The sequence below is a fragment of the Capsicum annuum genome, chromosome 8 (genome assembly GCF_002878395.1).
Source record: "Capsicum annuum cultivar UCD-10X-F1 chromosome 8, UCD10Xv1.1, whole genome shotgun sequence".
Taxonomy (NCBI): Eukaryota; Viridiplantae; Streptophyta; class Magnoliopsida; order Solanales; family Solanaceae; genus Capsicum; species Capsicum annuum.
The window spans coordinates 161,448,660-161,462,391 of record NC_061118.1 but is presented as its reverse complement, the minus strand read 5'-3'; the positions used below and the strand labels follow the sequence as shown (position 1 = coordinate 161,462,391).

Below are 13,732 nucleotides of genomic sequence, written 5' to 3'. Positions count from 1 at the left end.
GTTCGATTTGATTATTTTCACATTTTTTTTAAGTAAAATCATAATCAAATCAAATAGCATCAATTTTTAAAATTTAAAATCAAACCTAACTAAATCAAATTAAATCAAATATCAACTTTTTTTTAATCAATTTGATTCGTTCGATTTGGTTTTCAACCAAACAAACAAACACCCCTACTTACGACTCACGTGGGCTAGCCAAACAAGTGTTATGGTAGCTACAGTGTACATTAATAAGGTTGTTCAACTACTTCGGTTCTTCCAAGTGTCACCAACGTTGTGAGCTCCGCCTCCACTTCGTTTCTGTCGACCCAATTCTCCTCCTTCTACAAAGACCCCATTGTTTACAAAGTTTATTTTCTTGCAATGGCTTCTATGGCTCTATCTCAATCAATTTTCTCCACTTTCACTTCTCGAAGATTGGATAATGCCTCTTTCCCATTGCAAAGCTCTGCCTTCAGATCTCATTCATTGTCGACCCGTTTCAAGAAAACCCGGAGTAGTGTCACTATCAACTGTGCTATTCCACAGAATGATAACAAAACTGAAACCCCAATTGAATTGAGTATGCCTTAGTGTGTTTATTTGCTTCTTTTTTCTTGTTTTGGTTTTGGTTTTGGTTTTTTCTTTAGCTCCTAATGTTTGGAATCTTGATTTGTTTACAGGGTACCCAGCATTTCCTACTGTGATGGATATCAATCAGATTCGCGAGATTTTGCCCCATCGGTATGAATTTTGTTATCTGCTTGTTGAAACTTTTGATCCCTCAGTTTCAATTTGTTTGTCTGGTTTTGACTTTGTATGTAGTTTAGGAAGTTAAAGAAACTTTTGAATCTTGTTTGTCTTATATTAAAGATATGTAGAATGTATCAAAATGTACTTTAATCTTGTGGTGTTAAACGTGTTATGTGGAAAGTTTGAAGTTAGAGAGTTTCCAAAAATAAAGAGGGCGTTCTTTTTGAAACATACTAAAAAGGAAAGTAGGACAAACAAATTGAGATGGAACAAGTATTTGTTTCATTAATGACTTAAAGCGACAAATTATTTAGTATTGTTATGAAATGGGGTTGGATAGATTTGTAGGACATGTATGTGTGCCACCAACTACTTTAGGATTGAGGTTTAGTTGGTTGTTTTGTTTATTTGTTTCAGCAATCTGATGGGATTACGTTACTGACGAGAGCTGCATTGTTTTCAGTTTTCCGTTTCTTCTAGTGGATAGAGTGATTGAATATAATCCAGGAGAGTCAGCTGTGGCCATCAAGAATGTGACCATCAATGACAACTTCTTTCCTGGCCATTTCCCTGAGAGGCCAATCATGCCTGGTGTTCTCATGGTTGAGGTATGCGTACGACTTGCCTGTTATTCCATGAAATAGACTAAGTTTTCATCTGTATTAGTTAAAGGTTCTACCTTTTCGGTTTCTTATAGAATGTGGCATAGATAGATTTTCTTTTCAAAAACTATTAAATTGGAATAAATTTAGTTTCTTATCACCTGTTTCAGATTTTCATTGTCAATGCTAATGTAAGTGATGATTTTTCCGATCCTTTGCATATAGCATGTTGGTTCATGTTGTTATTTAACAGATAGGTGAAGTGCTTCCTAGGAAGATTACTTCTATTCAGTTATGCAAGCAGAAAGAACATGAGATAATTGACTCGTCTTGAAAATTTCTTTAACAATCAATTCTGAACGTTCCACAGTTCAGGAAAAAAGAAGAAGAAATCTTTAAGTAAAGTTATTCCGAAAGTGAGGCTGACTGGCTGAATTGGACTTTAAAACGTTTTTGGAATATTCATTAAATAGGAATTTTCTTAGATTTCCTAGGTGTCCGCTTAAAGCTCGTTTAATCATTTCAGAATTTTCTTGTCCTCTTCTATCTGAAGTAATTAGCTTTTTCTCACCCTGGTTTTTGTCCCAAGTGAAATTGTGAGAGAAAGAAGATAACTGAAGTTAATCCCCAGTTTAAAAGATAATAGAAAGCCAATATGATTGCGGCTCCGCTTAGTGACTTTTTGTTCTATAAATGGTGAATCTCTTACCGATCTTTTTACCATGACCAAATGTTCAGTTAGGAAGAATCTCCAGTCATCTTTGTGAAATATGAACTCAAGTGCAATTCTTTTTACAATAGTTGATGTTTTGGGGAAGCTTTTGAAACATCACTAATGATGTACTCATAGAAAAGAATCATATATTATGTCTCCCATTTTCTTTCTGTTCTTTCTATTGTGAACATGTATAATTAGCTCTAGCAAGTGTTCGACTCTTCTTGTTCAGAAATAAAGGCATCCTCCTTTTTTCTTGATACCCGGTCCAACCTTTTGGAAAATGGTTACACACTGCTAAAAATAGTCATACTCATGCCATAGTTCAGTATCAGATCATCTAGTAGTTGTAGTACACCAATATTTGTCTCACCAATGAAAAATACAATGTTGTGATATTTATTACGGAGTGCCTAAACAGCCATGTGCACTCATTGATTATCTTTTCCAGGTAGTCAGTTTTAGGCCGAACTCATTGTCGCTTGTCTCCACATGACAGCATTACAGTAATGGGCTTTAGGCTGATATGATTGTCACTTGTCGTCCCCATGACATGCATCACAATAAGGGCTTTAGTTGCAACAGCAGTGGGAAAGAGTTGCAATTAAGAGCCAATGCTAAGAAAGGGCTGCTTGGAAAATAATGAGATCACATACCTTATCAAAAAATAAATAAATAATGAGATCACAGTGCAGTAGTTTACAAATGATAGTGCATAATCTTTGTATGACAATGGTGGTTGGAAGTACGTTATAAGTAAATTTTAATGAACTCCAAGAGTATTGAGAAAAAAATCAGTTCTTTGTTCGATAAAGAGATATGGTCATTAGTCAACGCTTGTAGTGATGTCTCAGAAATTTGTTTGGCATGCATATATTTGTTCTTATGTGGTTTGCGTGTGATCATTTTTTTTGTTTTTGGCTCTTGTATGATTCATGATATTGAGCTTTGAGCCATTTAGAATTCCTTTTCATAAGCATAGTTTCCAATTCCCTCTTTCGTGAAACATTTATGATTGTTGAGAGAAATTAGTGATTGTATTGATACATATTTCCTCTGTGGGTTATATGCTAGACTTCCTACGATTTCAAAAATATTATATGCCACCCTTCCTTGATGCAGATTGTGGACATATTGTTGTCCTAGCATGGAAAATAACACCATTAATGTTCATATTTTTCTTAAAAAAAGGATAACGCTAGTAGTGTGGAGATAGCTTTCAAATTTTGATACTACCGTAAAATGCTGTGCATCTCGTAAAAATGTTTTTAACAGTAAAACACAGCAGGTCCTGATTATTTTAAAATTATCCTTTTCTATGTTTTTCATATTAGAAGTGTAAGTCGAGTAAGTCTAAGTGAAAAAGTGATAGCTGGGCTCCTTTGTTATTGTACAAAAAGCATGGAGGACCACACCTTGATGGCCAGAGAATGCTAAATGACATTAGTTACTGCTATGGCTGTACACACCTGTGTTTTAAATACACGGTGTATTATACACCTATTCTGTATGATAGTTGGGTGGTCCAGATCTCCAGCCTTTTCAGATTTGTACTCAACACATCAGTCTATCCCTAATCCTAGAGTATTAGATTATCAGGGTTTGGGTATTATTTTGGTAATACTAAATTCGGGCAGATCTACAAGGTCAATCTTTCAAAAGGAGTTCTAGAAATCAGTTTATCATGAAAAACCGTTATAGAAGTAACAATTTCATGTGTAGGTAGGATGAGTTCTATTGCAGAGTCGTGCAACATTGAATGCAAAGCTCATGACTTATTTTCTTCTTATTGTTAAGTTTTCTAGATGAAGTTGTCTAATTTCTACTTTGGTTATCTTACCTTTGTTGCTGTAAGATTTTAATTTCATCAAACTCTGATGGGTGTCCTTTCTGTCAATCCAGGCAATGGCTCAAGTTGGTGGCTTGGTCATGCTACAACCTGAAGTTGGAGGCTCCAAACAGAATTTCTTCTTTGCTGGAATAGACAAAGTAAGGTTCAGGAAACCAGTGGTGGCTGGAGATACTTTGGTAATGAGAATGACACTGATCAAGCTGCAAAAACGGTTTGGAATAGCAAAGATGGAAGGTAAGGCTTATGTAGGAGCGGATGTGGTATGCGAGGGTGAATTCTTGATGGCTACAGGCAGTGAGTAATGCTGTTAAGCTATTGCTAGTAAATTTTCTGGCACCTAGATCAGTTTTTAGCCTCCATTTGCTCCCATTAATGTTAAACAAGGGAATCTTATTAATTTCTTTTTCATCTGAAGAGTAGTAGTTGCAAATATGACCTTTTGGTTTCTTTCCTTTGCCAAAGCTAAACCAAATGGTATGTTACATTCAGGGTGAATGCGAATATCTGTATCTGTTATAAGGGTCCCTTTGTCTCCTTGCATGCATTGGTATGACAATCCTGATTCTGGTTGTATGATTTTTATTTTTTTTTAAATCTTATAACCAGGAGGCAGCAACTCACTGAAAATTCTGCCATCCTGGTTGAATTATTTAGTTTGTGCAGCAGCATTTTAATAAAATTTAAATTTATGACTGCAAGTTAGTACTCATTCCTGAACTAGGTTCTTCAGTTTAATTCATAATTCTGGAATCATTTAATTGGAACTTCGACTACCATATTGTTGCCTCTGCAGTGTTACAAGTTATATACTGCTGCCCACTTGGTCCAGAGCATACAGAATTTGTAAAAAAATAAGCTGTCTCAAGGGAAGAATTTGGATATTCTCAAGGGGAAAAAGCTTGAAGTGATAAATCCAAGCTTTAGTTTCTTCTTTCTACATCCAACAGCTCTTTACAGTGAATTGTTTAATATAAAATCTCTTACAAACCAAGAGCTCCAAGGGGTGTCTTCCCTTGCCCGGCTTCAAAATAGAAAATTAACATGGCTAACATAGCAAGTCTAGCGTGCTTGATCTCAGCAAGCTTTAATCTCTCAAGCTTCTCTGTGTCAGGGATGTAAACACCATCCTTGAGTGTACCAGCTAATGACAAAGGATCGAAGAATTTGCCGCCTGGGTAACCCTGTTCACCAGTGAAGTTGGCGAAGTTCTCAGCAGTCCTGGACCATGGAGTGGCCCATTCTATGGACTGAGAGTCGGGGTCGAAGAAGTCGACCCACCTTTTGCTCTCAACCCACCCCATGAGGAGAAGCTGAGTACCAAGAAGTGATCCAAAAGAGAAAGGTGCAATAGCACCAGGGTCAGCACCAGCCTCGAACCATGGAATGCCACTCCATGCTTGACCAACAAAGATGCCCAATACTGCAGCCATTGCCCATCTGCCATGAATGAGCTCAGCTTCTCTGTACCATTTCAAGAATGCAGGGTCCTTACCAAGACCAAGTGGGTCAAAACCATAGTCACCAGGGAGCCTGCAGGTACAAATACAAGGTTAGGCCTTTGCTACAGAATGAAACAGGAGGAAGGGAGAGGCAAATATTGATAGGGCTCTACAAGTTCAGCTACGCATTCAGAAAGTTACTAAATCTAAATTATAGATTCGACTCTAGGGGTCGAGGACAGGAGATGTAAAAGTAAACTTACGAGCCATCGAGCCACTCGGGGTCAATAAAGTTGCCACCACCTCTAACAGCAGGAATCCAAGATTTCTTGGGAGCAGCAGCAGCTGCCACAATGACCCTCTTGGGAGTGGCAGCAGCACCAACTCTGGTAGCAACAGGAGCACCTAACAAGGCCTGACTTTTCTTGCCACCAGTCAAGAAAGAGGAGCTCAAGCCATTCAGCACCGCAGCAGATGTGGTGGTCATGTTTGTTTTGTTGATGATAGTGGTAAGTAATTAAAGCTACAATGCAAAGTTTCCTGTGTCTCTACTTTTAAAATATTGATGAAGTGAGGTTCCTGGTTATATGGTCATGAGATCAAAAGGGGCATATGGTAAGGAGCCAAGTAGGATCAATGAAATCTGCAGATGAAATCTAGTGGATAGATTTCTGACCAATAAGATTTTGAGCTCCATCTCCATCTCCCTCCCCTATTTTTAACCATCCACGTGGACACCAGTTGCATGTCTCTCTATGGGGTCTGTATTGCCAACCTCTCAAATGCTTGATATGAATTCTCATAAGTAGATATTTGGTTCATAAATATTTTAGAAATTTTTTTTTCAATTATTTTATGTTTAGTTGATCGAACTATTTAATTTCTTAAAGCCGAGACGATGACTTCTAGGTGAAAATAAATAAAACAAGTGGCATTCCAGTTCTTGAAGCTTGTGAATAGCAGCAACCAAAATTTTCATAAGTATTAAGTAGCATAGAGTGTACTTTTACGTAAGAGAGAAATGGGAATAGTCTCCTCTTCTCATTTTCTCTTTATCTACTAATATTATGTAATATTCACAAAATATCTTATTTATCAATCTGTATTATTTCTTGTTACTTCATTTGTTTTGTTAATCTTGCTATTTTATTGTCACTACTTTTCTTTCAACTTTCATTCCTACTCTCATTTTCACTTCTTTTGACTAGATAATTTATCGGAAAACAATTTCTTACCCCATCAAGGTAGGAGTAACATATGCATACACATCTTACCCTTCCAAATCAAATTGTGATATCTTACTAAATTTATTATTGTTGCTGTACAACATACTCCTAGATAGCCGATATATCTTGCTAAATAATTTATTTCTTATTAATAAGCAAAAGATACATACTTCAAAAAATATTTATTCTTCATTTTAATCAAATTTGTAAATAAAAATAGTTATCTTCTTTATTAAAGTTCACAAAAAATAAATACATAAAAATATTTAGTTATAATTTTAATATATTTAGTAAGTGTTTGATCGATCATGAAAATTTAAATTTTGTGGAGTTGGTTTTGTGTTTGACCATGAATATAAATTGAAGTTGTTCTTGAGAAAAGTGAAAGTGAAAATAAGTTTTCACTTTTCCAAATATATAATCTGCAATTATATTTGAAATTTGGCCAAACAAGATATTTTTTACTAAAGTAAAAATAATTTTTTTTAAACAAGGTGAAAAATTCTGATGCCAAACACCCTCTTAAGAGTTATAGGTATGCATATTACATGAGGTGTAAGTGCTTACTTTTTAAAATCACAAATTAATATATGTACCCGTGTGATGTGCGAATAATATTAAAGTATTAATTTTAGTCATTTTATAGTAGAATGTCTCGTTCAAGTATGCTAAATCGTATTAACTCAAAATTCAACCGTCATATTATTTCTCAATGACTACCCTTCCTCCACCCCTACCCCATCTCCACCCCCACCCCACCTCAACCCACCCTCAATTTTCTTTTAAAAAAAAATTGTACTCCCCCTTCCCCAATCTCCCCACCTCTAATCAAATCAATATGAAAAAATAATTATATAATTGTAAAATAAGTTTTATGTTTTATAAATCTTCATCCCTCCCCACCAAACCTTTAACCAAATTACCAGTAGAAATAATCATGTAAATAAAGCTTGGATATTTCATGTTTTTCTTTATTATTATATTATTTAGTGCTATAATTTATAAATTAATTTTAAATTATTCAAAATAATTTAAATTCTTATTTTATTGTCCCTCCAGCTCTTTAGTCTCTCTCTATATATATATGACAAAAGATATAAAACAAACTTTTTATTCCATGAATATATTACAACATAAGAAATCTTTAATAAGATCTTCCTTATTACTCACACACAAACTATTTATTACTTTTTCTTCGCGAGAGAAGTGTTTCTCACTCACTCATATAAAAGATACCTAGCATTTTCTAAGAAAGAGATATTCAAAGAAATGTAGTCTGTCTTCTACGAGTTTCTATCTCTCCATTTATAGTTCATTATATTCTCAAAATTAATTAAAATTCCCCCTCCTCAATCCCCCCCTACCTCCACCTTCACCCCACCTTAATTTTCTTTTAAAAAAAGACCCTCCACCCACCCCTCCCTCAACTCTAATCAAATTTATATGGAAAAATGATCATGTAATGTAAAAAAAAAAGTTTTATATTATATATTTTTATTATATTATTCATAATTTAAAGATATTGAGTAGATTATTAATAATTCCCCCGCCCTCGCCCCCGGCCGCCCCCACCCCCGCCCCCGGCGCACGCCCACTTTAACACTTTTAATCTGGATCATGAGCAGATTGCGTAGCTAAACTCATGTGGTGACTCTTTTTTAGTGGTGTAAACTTTGTCATTATTTTCATTAATGTAAAATTGGAGATACATCTTAAATGTTTCACATAAGTAACTTTATTGATTTTGTTTTTTATGGAGGTGTTCGATTTTTCATTATACCTGTTCATTTTTTAAAATACTCATTTCACTTCTTTTTTTTTTTATATCTATATACATCAGATTAGTGAAAATTTTAAATTATTTAATTACATCTATGATAAAAGATAAAATATAATATTAGTTATAAATAATAAAAAATTAATTAATAGGTCAAATCAAATATAAACAATATACCTTAGTAATTATTTTGAAAAATCTCATGTGGATGATCTATAGCCTTTTGGTCCATGATATAAATTTTATATAACAAAAATTGACACAAATAAAATAAAATAATCAGAATTCAAGCTTTAAATAGTATATATCTATATATATTATAAGGCAAAGGACGAAGCACCATAGTTAGTCACGTGGTGAGCTATTAAGAAGTCACGTAACAGTTTTTAGGACAAAGTTAATAATGATGTAATAAAAAATTTAAATTATTTGAATATTAAAATACATTATCCTTTATTTAAAAAAAAACATTAGCTTGAAAATAGAAATTTATTGTTGAAGAGTTCTAAATGAACTTTTACTCTTTCATAAATTTATTTCTTTTAAAATTTAAATGTTATAAAACATGTCTGAATATAATTTATTTAACTATTAAATAAAAGATAAAAATATATTAATAATAATAGTAATAATAATATAATAATTATAATAATAATAAATAGTAGTAGTACGTATATACCAATAGTAGTAATAATGGCATTAGTAATATATTATATTTTAATACATTAGATGAAATTGTTAAATGAAATAGTAGAAGTACTGGCCGGTAGTATTTTAATACAATTGTATTAAGTAGTATATTAGAAGTATTGGTAGTATTTAACCAACCACAAAAAAAATTAGTATTAGTAGTAATAATAACAATAATAATAATTAAAAAAATAGTAATGATAATACTAAAAATATTTGAATTGATTTCAAAGTTTTATCTTAATTCAAATTTATTGGATAAACACACATTGCATTTGAAAAACTAAGGATAAGGAAGAAATTGAGATAAGATTTTAATTTAAATTGAAACAGAGTTTGAATTGAAATAAAATTCCAACTTCTTCACCTCTCATATATACACCACTAATATCACAGTGATAAATAATGTTAAAATTTTACTTTTTGGGGTATTATTCATTAGTTTTTTAGCAATTCGCTTACTGTATTCTTAATTTCTTTATTATATTTTTTATTTAATAGTTTTGATTTTTTAAATGCAAAAAGGTTATGATATTTTCATCTTTGTCTTCATCCATTAATGCTCAAGGTTATGGTGTTAGTATCTTTTTTTTTTTTTTTTTTTATGATGATTCAATTTAATAAGTAAATTATTGTTATTATTTTTTTTTCACTATAATTCCTAATATGCATATCATGTTTATTAAGATTCATGTCAATTTCTTTATCTAAATACACATATTGAGTTTCTTTTTGTGACTTTATTTTAGAATATATTATTATATATTTATTCATAATCTTTGTGCATTTTTTGTCATTATTTTTAATGTTGTATGTTTAGATATTTTGTTTCATTTCGATGAATCAGCTAATCTAATATGTTATCACTTTAATTGATTTATTTGCAGGTATAAAGCATGCTTGAACTCAAGCAAGTAATGCTTGAATTTTTTTTTTTTTTAAGAATTTAGCTTTTTAAATGCTACCTTTTTGTTATCATTCTTATATTATTATGTTATTAAAATAAGTGCATTTGATTTTCTGTGTTTTTGTTTTTTATTCAGTGGTGATCTATTCATTTAATTTGCGAGAAACTTATGATAGATTTTGAATCAAAATTAAAAATCTGAGTTAGTTTAAAGTAAAATACATTATGCTCCCTTCTCCTATTTAATCTCTTAAATCATTGTCAATTCACACAAAATTTGCAATGTCATGTTTTTTGTTTGAATCGAGCTCAAAAATTCTATGTTTACAAATGATCGATTTTTTTTGTGCAGGAAGATTATAGCAAGATCATTATGATTTTTATGAAAATCACTTGATTTTAAAAATATAACTGATTTTAAGTGTGATTTTTAAACATGCACTTCGTTTTAAGAAAAACAATCAATTTGAAAACTAAAATTGTATTTGAAATTTGAATTTAATTTTAAAAATATATAATTAAGAAAATTTCAAAACTTTTATTAATCTAAATAAACTCACGTAATTTGTTATGTATAACAAACCTAAATTTGAAACTTTCATTTATTTTGGAGTCTTCTCCTAATCCATATATTACTTATTTGTTGTGAATAATGAAACTTATTTATTGTAATTTTAATATTTTGAGATAAGATACAAGAAAATTTAACTTCTAATGTGTGTAACACTCACACACACACAAAAAAAATTTAAAGTCGAAAAGTAATAAAAATATAATACGAAAAAAAGCACATTGAGAATAGGTCAGGGAATTTTAAATTAATTAAGTAATTAGAAAACATTAGATAATTAATTAAGTAATTAAAAAATAGTAGAAAAATATGTATAGTGCGGATAAGCGGGAAGAATTTGAATTAATTTTGAGAATATAGTGAAATAATTAGATATACTGGGTATGTTGTTATTATTCCCAATAAAGTAATTAGATAATGCTTTTATTGCTAACGATAAATTTTAAGCAAAAGAGATGGAGAATGAATAAAAGTTTAAAAGTTAAAAAAATTAATATTAAGAATTTGAAACCATTAAATTATAAATAATATAATAAAAAATATAAATAAAAAAAGCTTTGTCACAATTACATGATTGTTTTTTCTCATATAAATTTGATTAGAAGTGAGGGTGGGGCGGATGGGGTGGAGGATATCTTTAAATTGAAAATAATATAATTTAAGAAAATATGAAACATATATCTTTTTTTTCTAAAATAGTTACATGATTGTTTTTTCGTATATTATTTTTTCGTATAGATTTAGTTAGAGATAGGGGAGTGGTGAAGGGGTGGTTTAATCTTTTTCAAAAATAAATTGAGTGGGGAAGGAGGGAGTGTGGATATGGAGGCGGGAGGTAGGGGCGGGGAGGGGGTAGAATTTTTTTTCCGCATATCATTGAGAAATAATATGATAGTTGAATTTTTGTAAGATAATATGATTCAGCATGCTCGAAAAAGATATTTCAATGTAAAATAATTAAAACTAATGCTTAACTCCGCGCATCGCGCATGTACGTACACTAGTATATTTATAAAGCAGAAAATGAAGCACCAGAAGAAATCAAGGGACAAAGTGTTGAGAAGCCATGTGTCAGTTTTTAGGACAAGTTCAATAGTGTTGTAATAAAACTTTTATAATTATTTAAACTGAAAATACATTATCCTTTAAAAAAATTATTAAATAGTTTAAAAATAGAAACCCACAATGAAAGAGTTCTAAATGAACTCTTATACTTCATAAACTTATCTGTATCAAATATAATGATAAATATATTATTATTATTATTATTATTATTATTATTGATAAATATAAATAATATATATTTGTGATGTGTATCTAAAACTTATTGTTAATTTTAATTATTTTAAAATTTTAAATACAAATTAAAATTTAATAATTAAATTTAGTGTATATATCTGCTTGAAATACCTTTTATATATCTAAATTGTCAATTGATTTTATAAAACAAAATAACAAACAAAAAAAAGAAAGGAAGGGAAGAAAAGGAAATTAAGAAAAAAAACGCGAAAAAAATCAATTTATTACTATTATTACTACTAATACAATTACTACTACTATTATGATTATGATTAAAATTTGAATTTAAAATAGATGTAGTAGCATAATAATAATAATAATAATAATAATAATAATAATAATTATTATTATTATTATTATTATTATTATTATTTTTATTATTATTATTATTATTATTATAATAGTATTAGTAGTAATAATAGTAGTAAATTGATTTTTTCTAGCTTTTTTTCTTAATTTTCTCTTCTTTTCTTTTTTCCCTTTCTTTCTTTCTTTCTTTCTTTCTTTCTTTAGTTTGTTTATTTTTTATTATTTTTTTATAAAATTGATTGACAACTTAGATATATAAAGGTATTTCAAGTAGATATATAGACTGAATTTAATTATTAAATTTTAATATATATTTAAAATTTTAAAATAATTACAAGTAGCAGCAGCAGCAGGAAGAAGAAGAAGAGATAGTAGTAGTACGTATACATATACTAATAGTATTAGTAGTTGCAGTAGTAATATATTATATTTTCATACATTTGGTTAAATGTTAAATGAAAGATAAAATATAGCGACAACAACAACAACAGCGACAACGAACATGACAACGACAACGACAACGATAGCAGAAGCGACAGCGGCAGCAGCAATCATTATCATCTCATTGGTTTCAAATCTTTATCTCAATTCAAATCTATAAATTATTTGATAAATATACATCACATTTTTAAAAACTAAGGATAAAAAAGAATAACAAACTATTTATTTTTAAATAAATTAATATGATATTTGAAATTTGAATTGAAGTAGGTTCTAGCTTCTTATATTAGGTATTTTGAAGAAAGAAAATTATTCTTAACTTTAAACTAGGAATCTATAGTTAAAAAGTCCTAAATAAACTCTAACTATTTTATAATTATAATAATAATAATATATTAATAAATAATAGTTGTAGTAACAATAGTAGTACATGCGTGAGGTAAAACCAAGTTAAAGGAAAAAGCATCATTGGTTTCAAATTTTTATCTCAATTCAAATCTATAAATTATTTGATAAATATACATCACATTTTTAAAAACTAAGGATAAGAAAGAATAACAATTTTTTTTTTTAACAAACTAATATGATATTTGAATTGAAATAAGTTCTAGCTTCTTATATTAGGTATTTTGAAGAAAAAAATTTGTTCTTAGCTTTAAACTAGGAATCTATAGTTAAAAAGTCCTAAATAAACTCTAACTATTTTATAATAATAATAATAATATATTAATAAATATTTTATAATAATAATAATAATATATTAATAAATAATAGTTGTAGTAACAATAGTAGTACATGCGTGACTTAAAACCAAGTTAAAGAAAAAAGCAAAACCAAAAGGAAATCCATTAAAGAAGGTTTAAAAAAAGGAAAGAAGGAAAAGAATTAAGGGGTCTTTGGTAGATGTTTAAGAATTGTGAACTAGAAATAATATGCATTGTATAATTTTTAAAAATATTTTTATTTTAAAAAAATACGTCCCATCGTATTTGTGGAAAAGATTTTGAAGAACATTTGTGTCTTTAACCATAGTAATGTACGCATTAAAAACCCTTGCATTCATTGTTAATACCATGTGGTTTGTCATGTATTAGTTAAACACGGGGTCAACTCAATGAATTTAGTGGCCTAACGTCAAATCTTAATACGAGGTTTTAAATATATTTAAT

General features: G+C 29.9%; 2 protein-coding genes across 2 annotated transcripts; one reads left to right on the top strand and one right to left on the bottom strand.

Annotated features, from left to right (window-relative positions):
• Window positions 1-375: 375 nt before the first annotated feature.
• Window positions 376-4,206, top strand: LOC107840026 (3-hydroxyacyl-[acyl-carrier-protein] dehydratase FabZ-like). Its single transcript, NM_001324578.1, has 4 exons — window positions 376-565; window positions 666-726; window positions 1,199-1,343; window positions 3,955-4,206. The coding sequence occupies exons 1-4, from the start codon at window positions 376-378 to the stop codon at window positions 4,204-4,206; spliced, it is 648 nt and encodes a 215-aa protein (NP_001311507.1).
• Window positions 4,207-4,783: 577 nt separating this feature from the next.
• On the bottom strand, window positions 4,784-6,116 carry LOC107840025 (chlorophyll a-b binding protein CP24 10A, chloroplastic). Its single transcript, XM_016683724.2, has 2 exons — window positions 5,607-6,116; window positions 4,784-5,434 (listed from the first exon to the last, which is right to left on the bottom strand). The coding sequence occupies exons 1-2, from the start codon at window positions 5,828-5,830 to the stop codon at window positions 4,885-4,887; spliced, it is 774 nt and encodes a 257-aa protein (XP_016539210.2). The 5' UTR covers window positions 5,831-6,116; the 3' UTR covers window positions 4,784-4,884.
• Window positions 6,117-13,732: the final 7,616 nt, after the last annotated feature.

Excerpts from the sequence above, each read along its gene's own strand:
- LOC107840025 (XM_016683724.2), bottom strand. The coding sequence starts at position 5,830 with ATGACCACCACATCTGCTGCGGTGCTGAATGGCTTGAGCTCCTCTTTC. Across the intron at positions 5,435-5,606 it reads CCCGAGTGGCTCGATGGCTC|GCTCCCTGGTGACTATGGTT; the intron begins GTAAGTTTACTT and ends TTGTACCTGCAG.
- LOC107840026 (NM_001324578.1), top strand. The coding sequence starts at position 376 with ATGGCTCTATCTCAATCAATTTTCTCCACTTTCACTTCTCGAAGATTG. Across the intron at positions 566-665 it reads TGAAACCCCAATTGAATTGA|GGTACCCAGCATTTCCTACT; the intron begins GTATGCCTTAGT and ends ATTTGTTTACAG. Across the intron at positions 727-1,198 it reads CGCGAGATTTTGCCCCATCG|TTTTCCGTTTCTTCTAGTGG; the intron begins GTATGAATTTTG and ends CATTGTTTTCAG.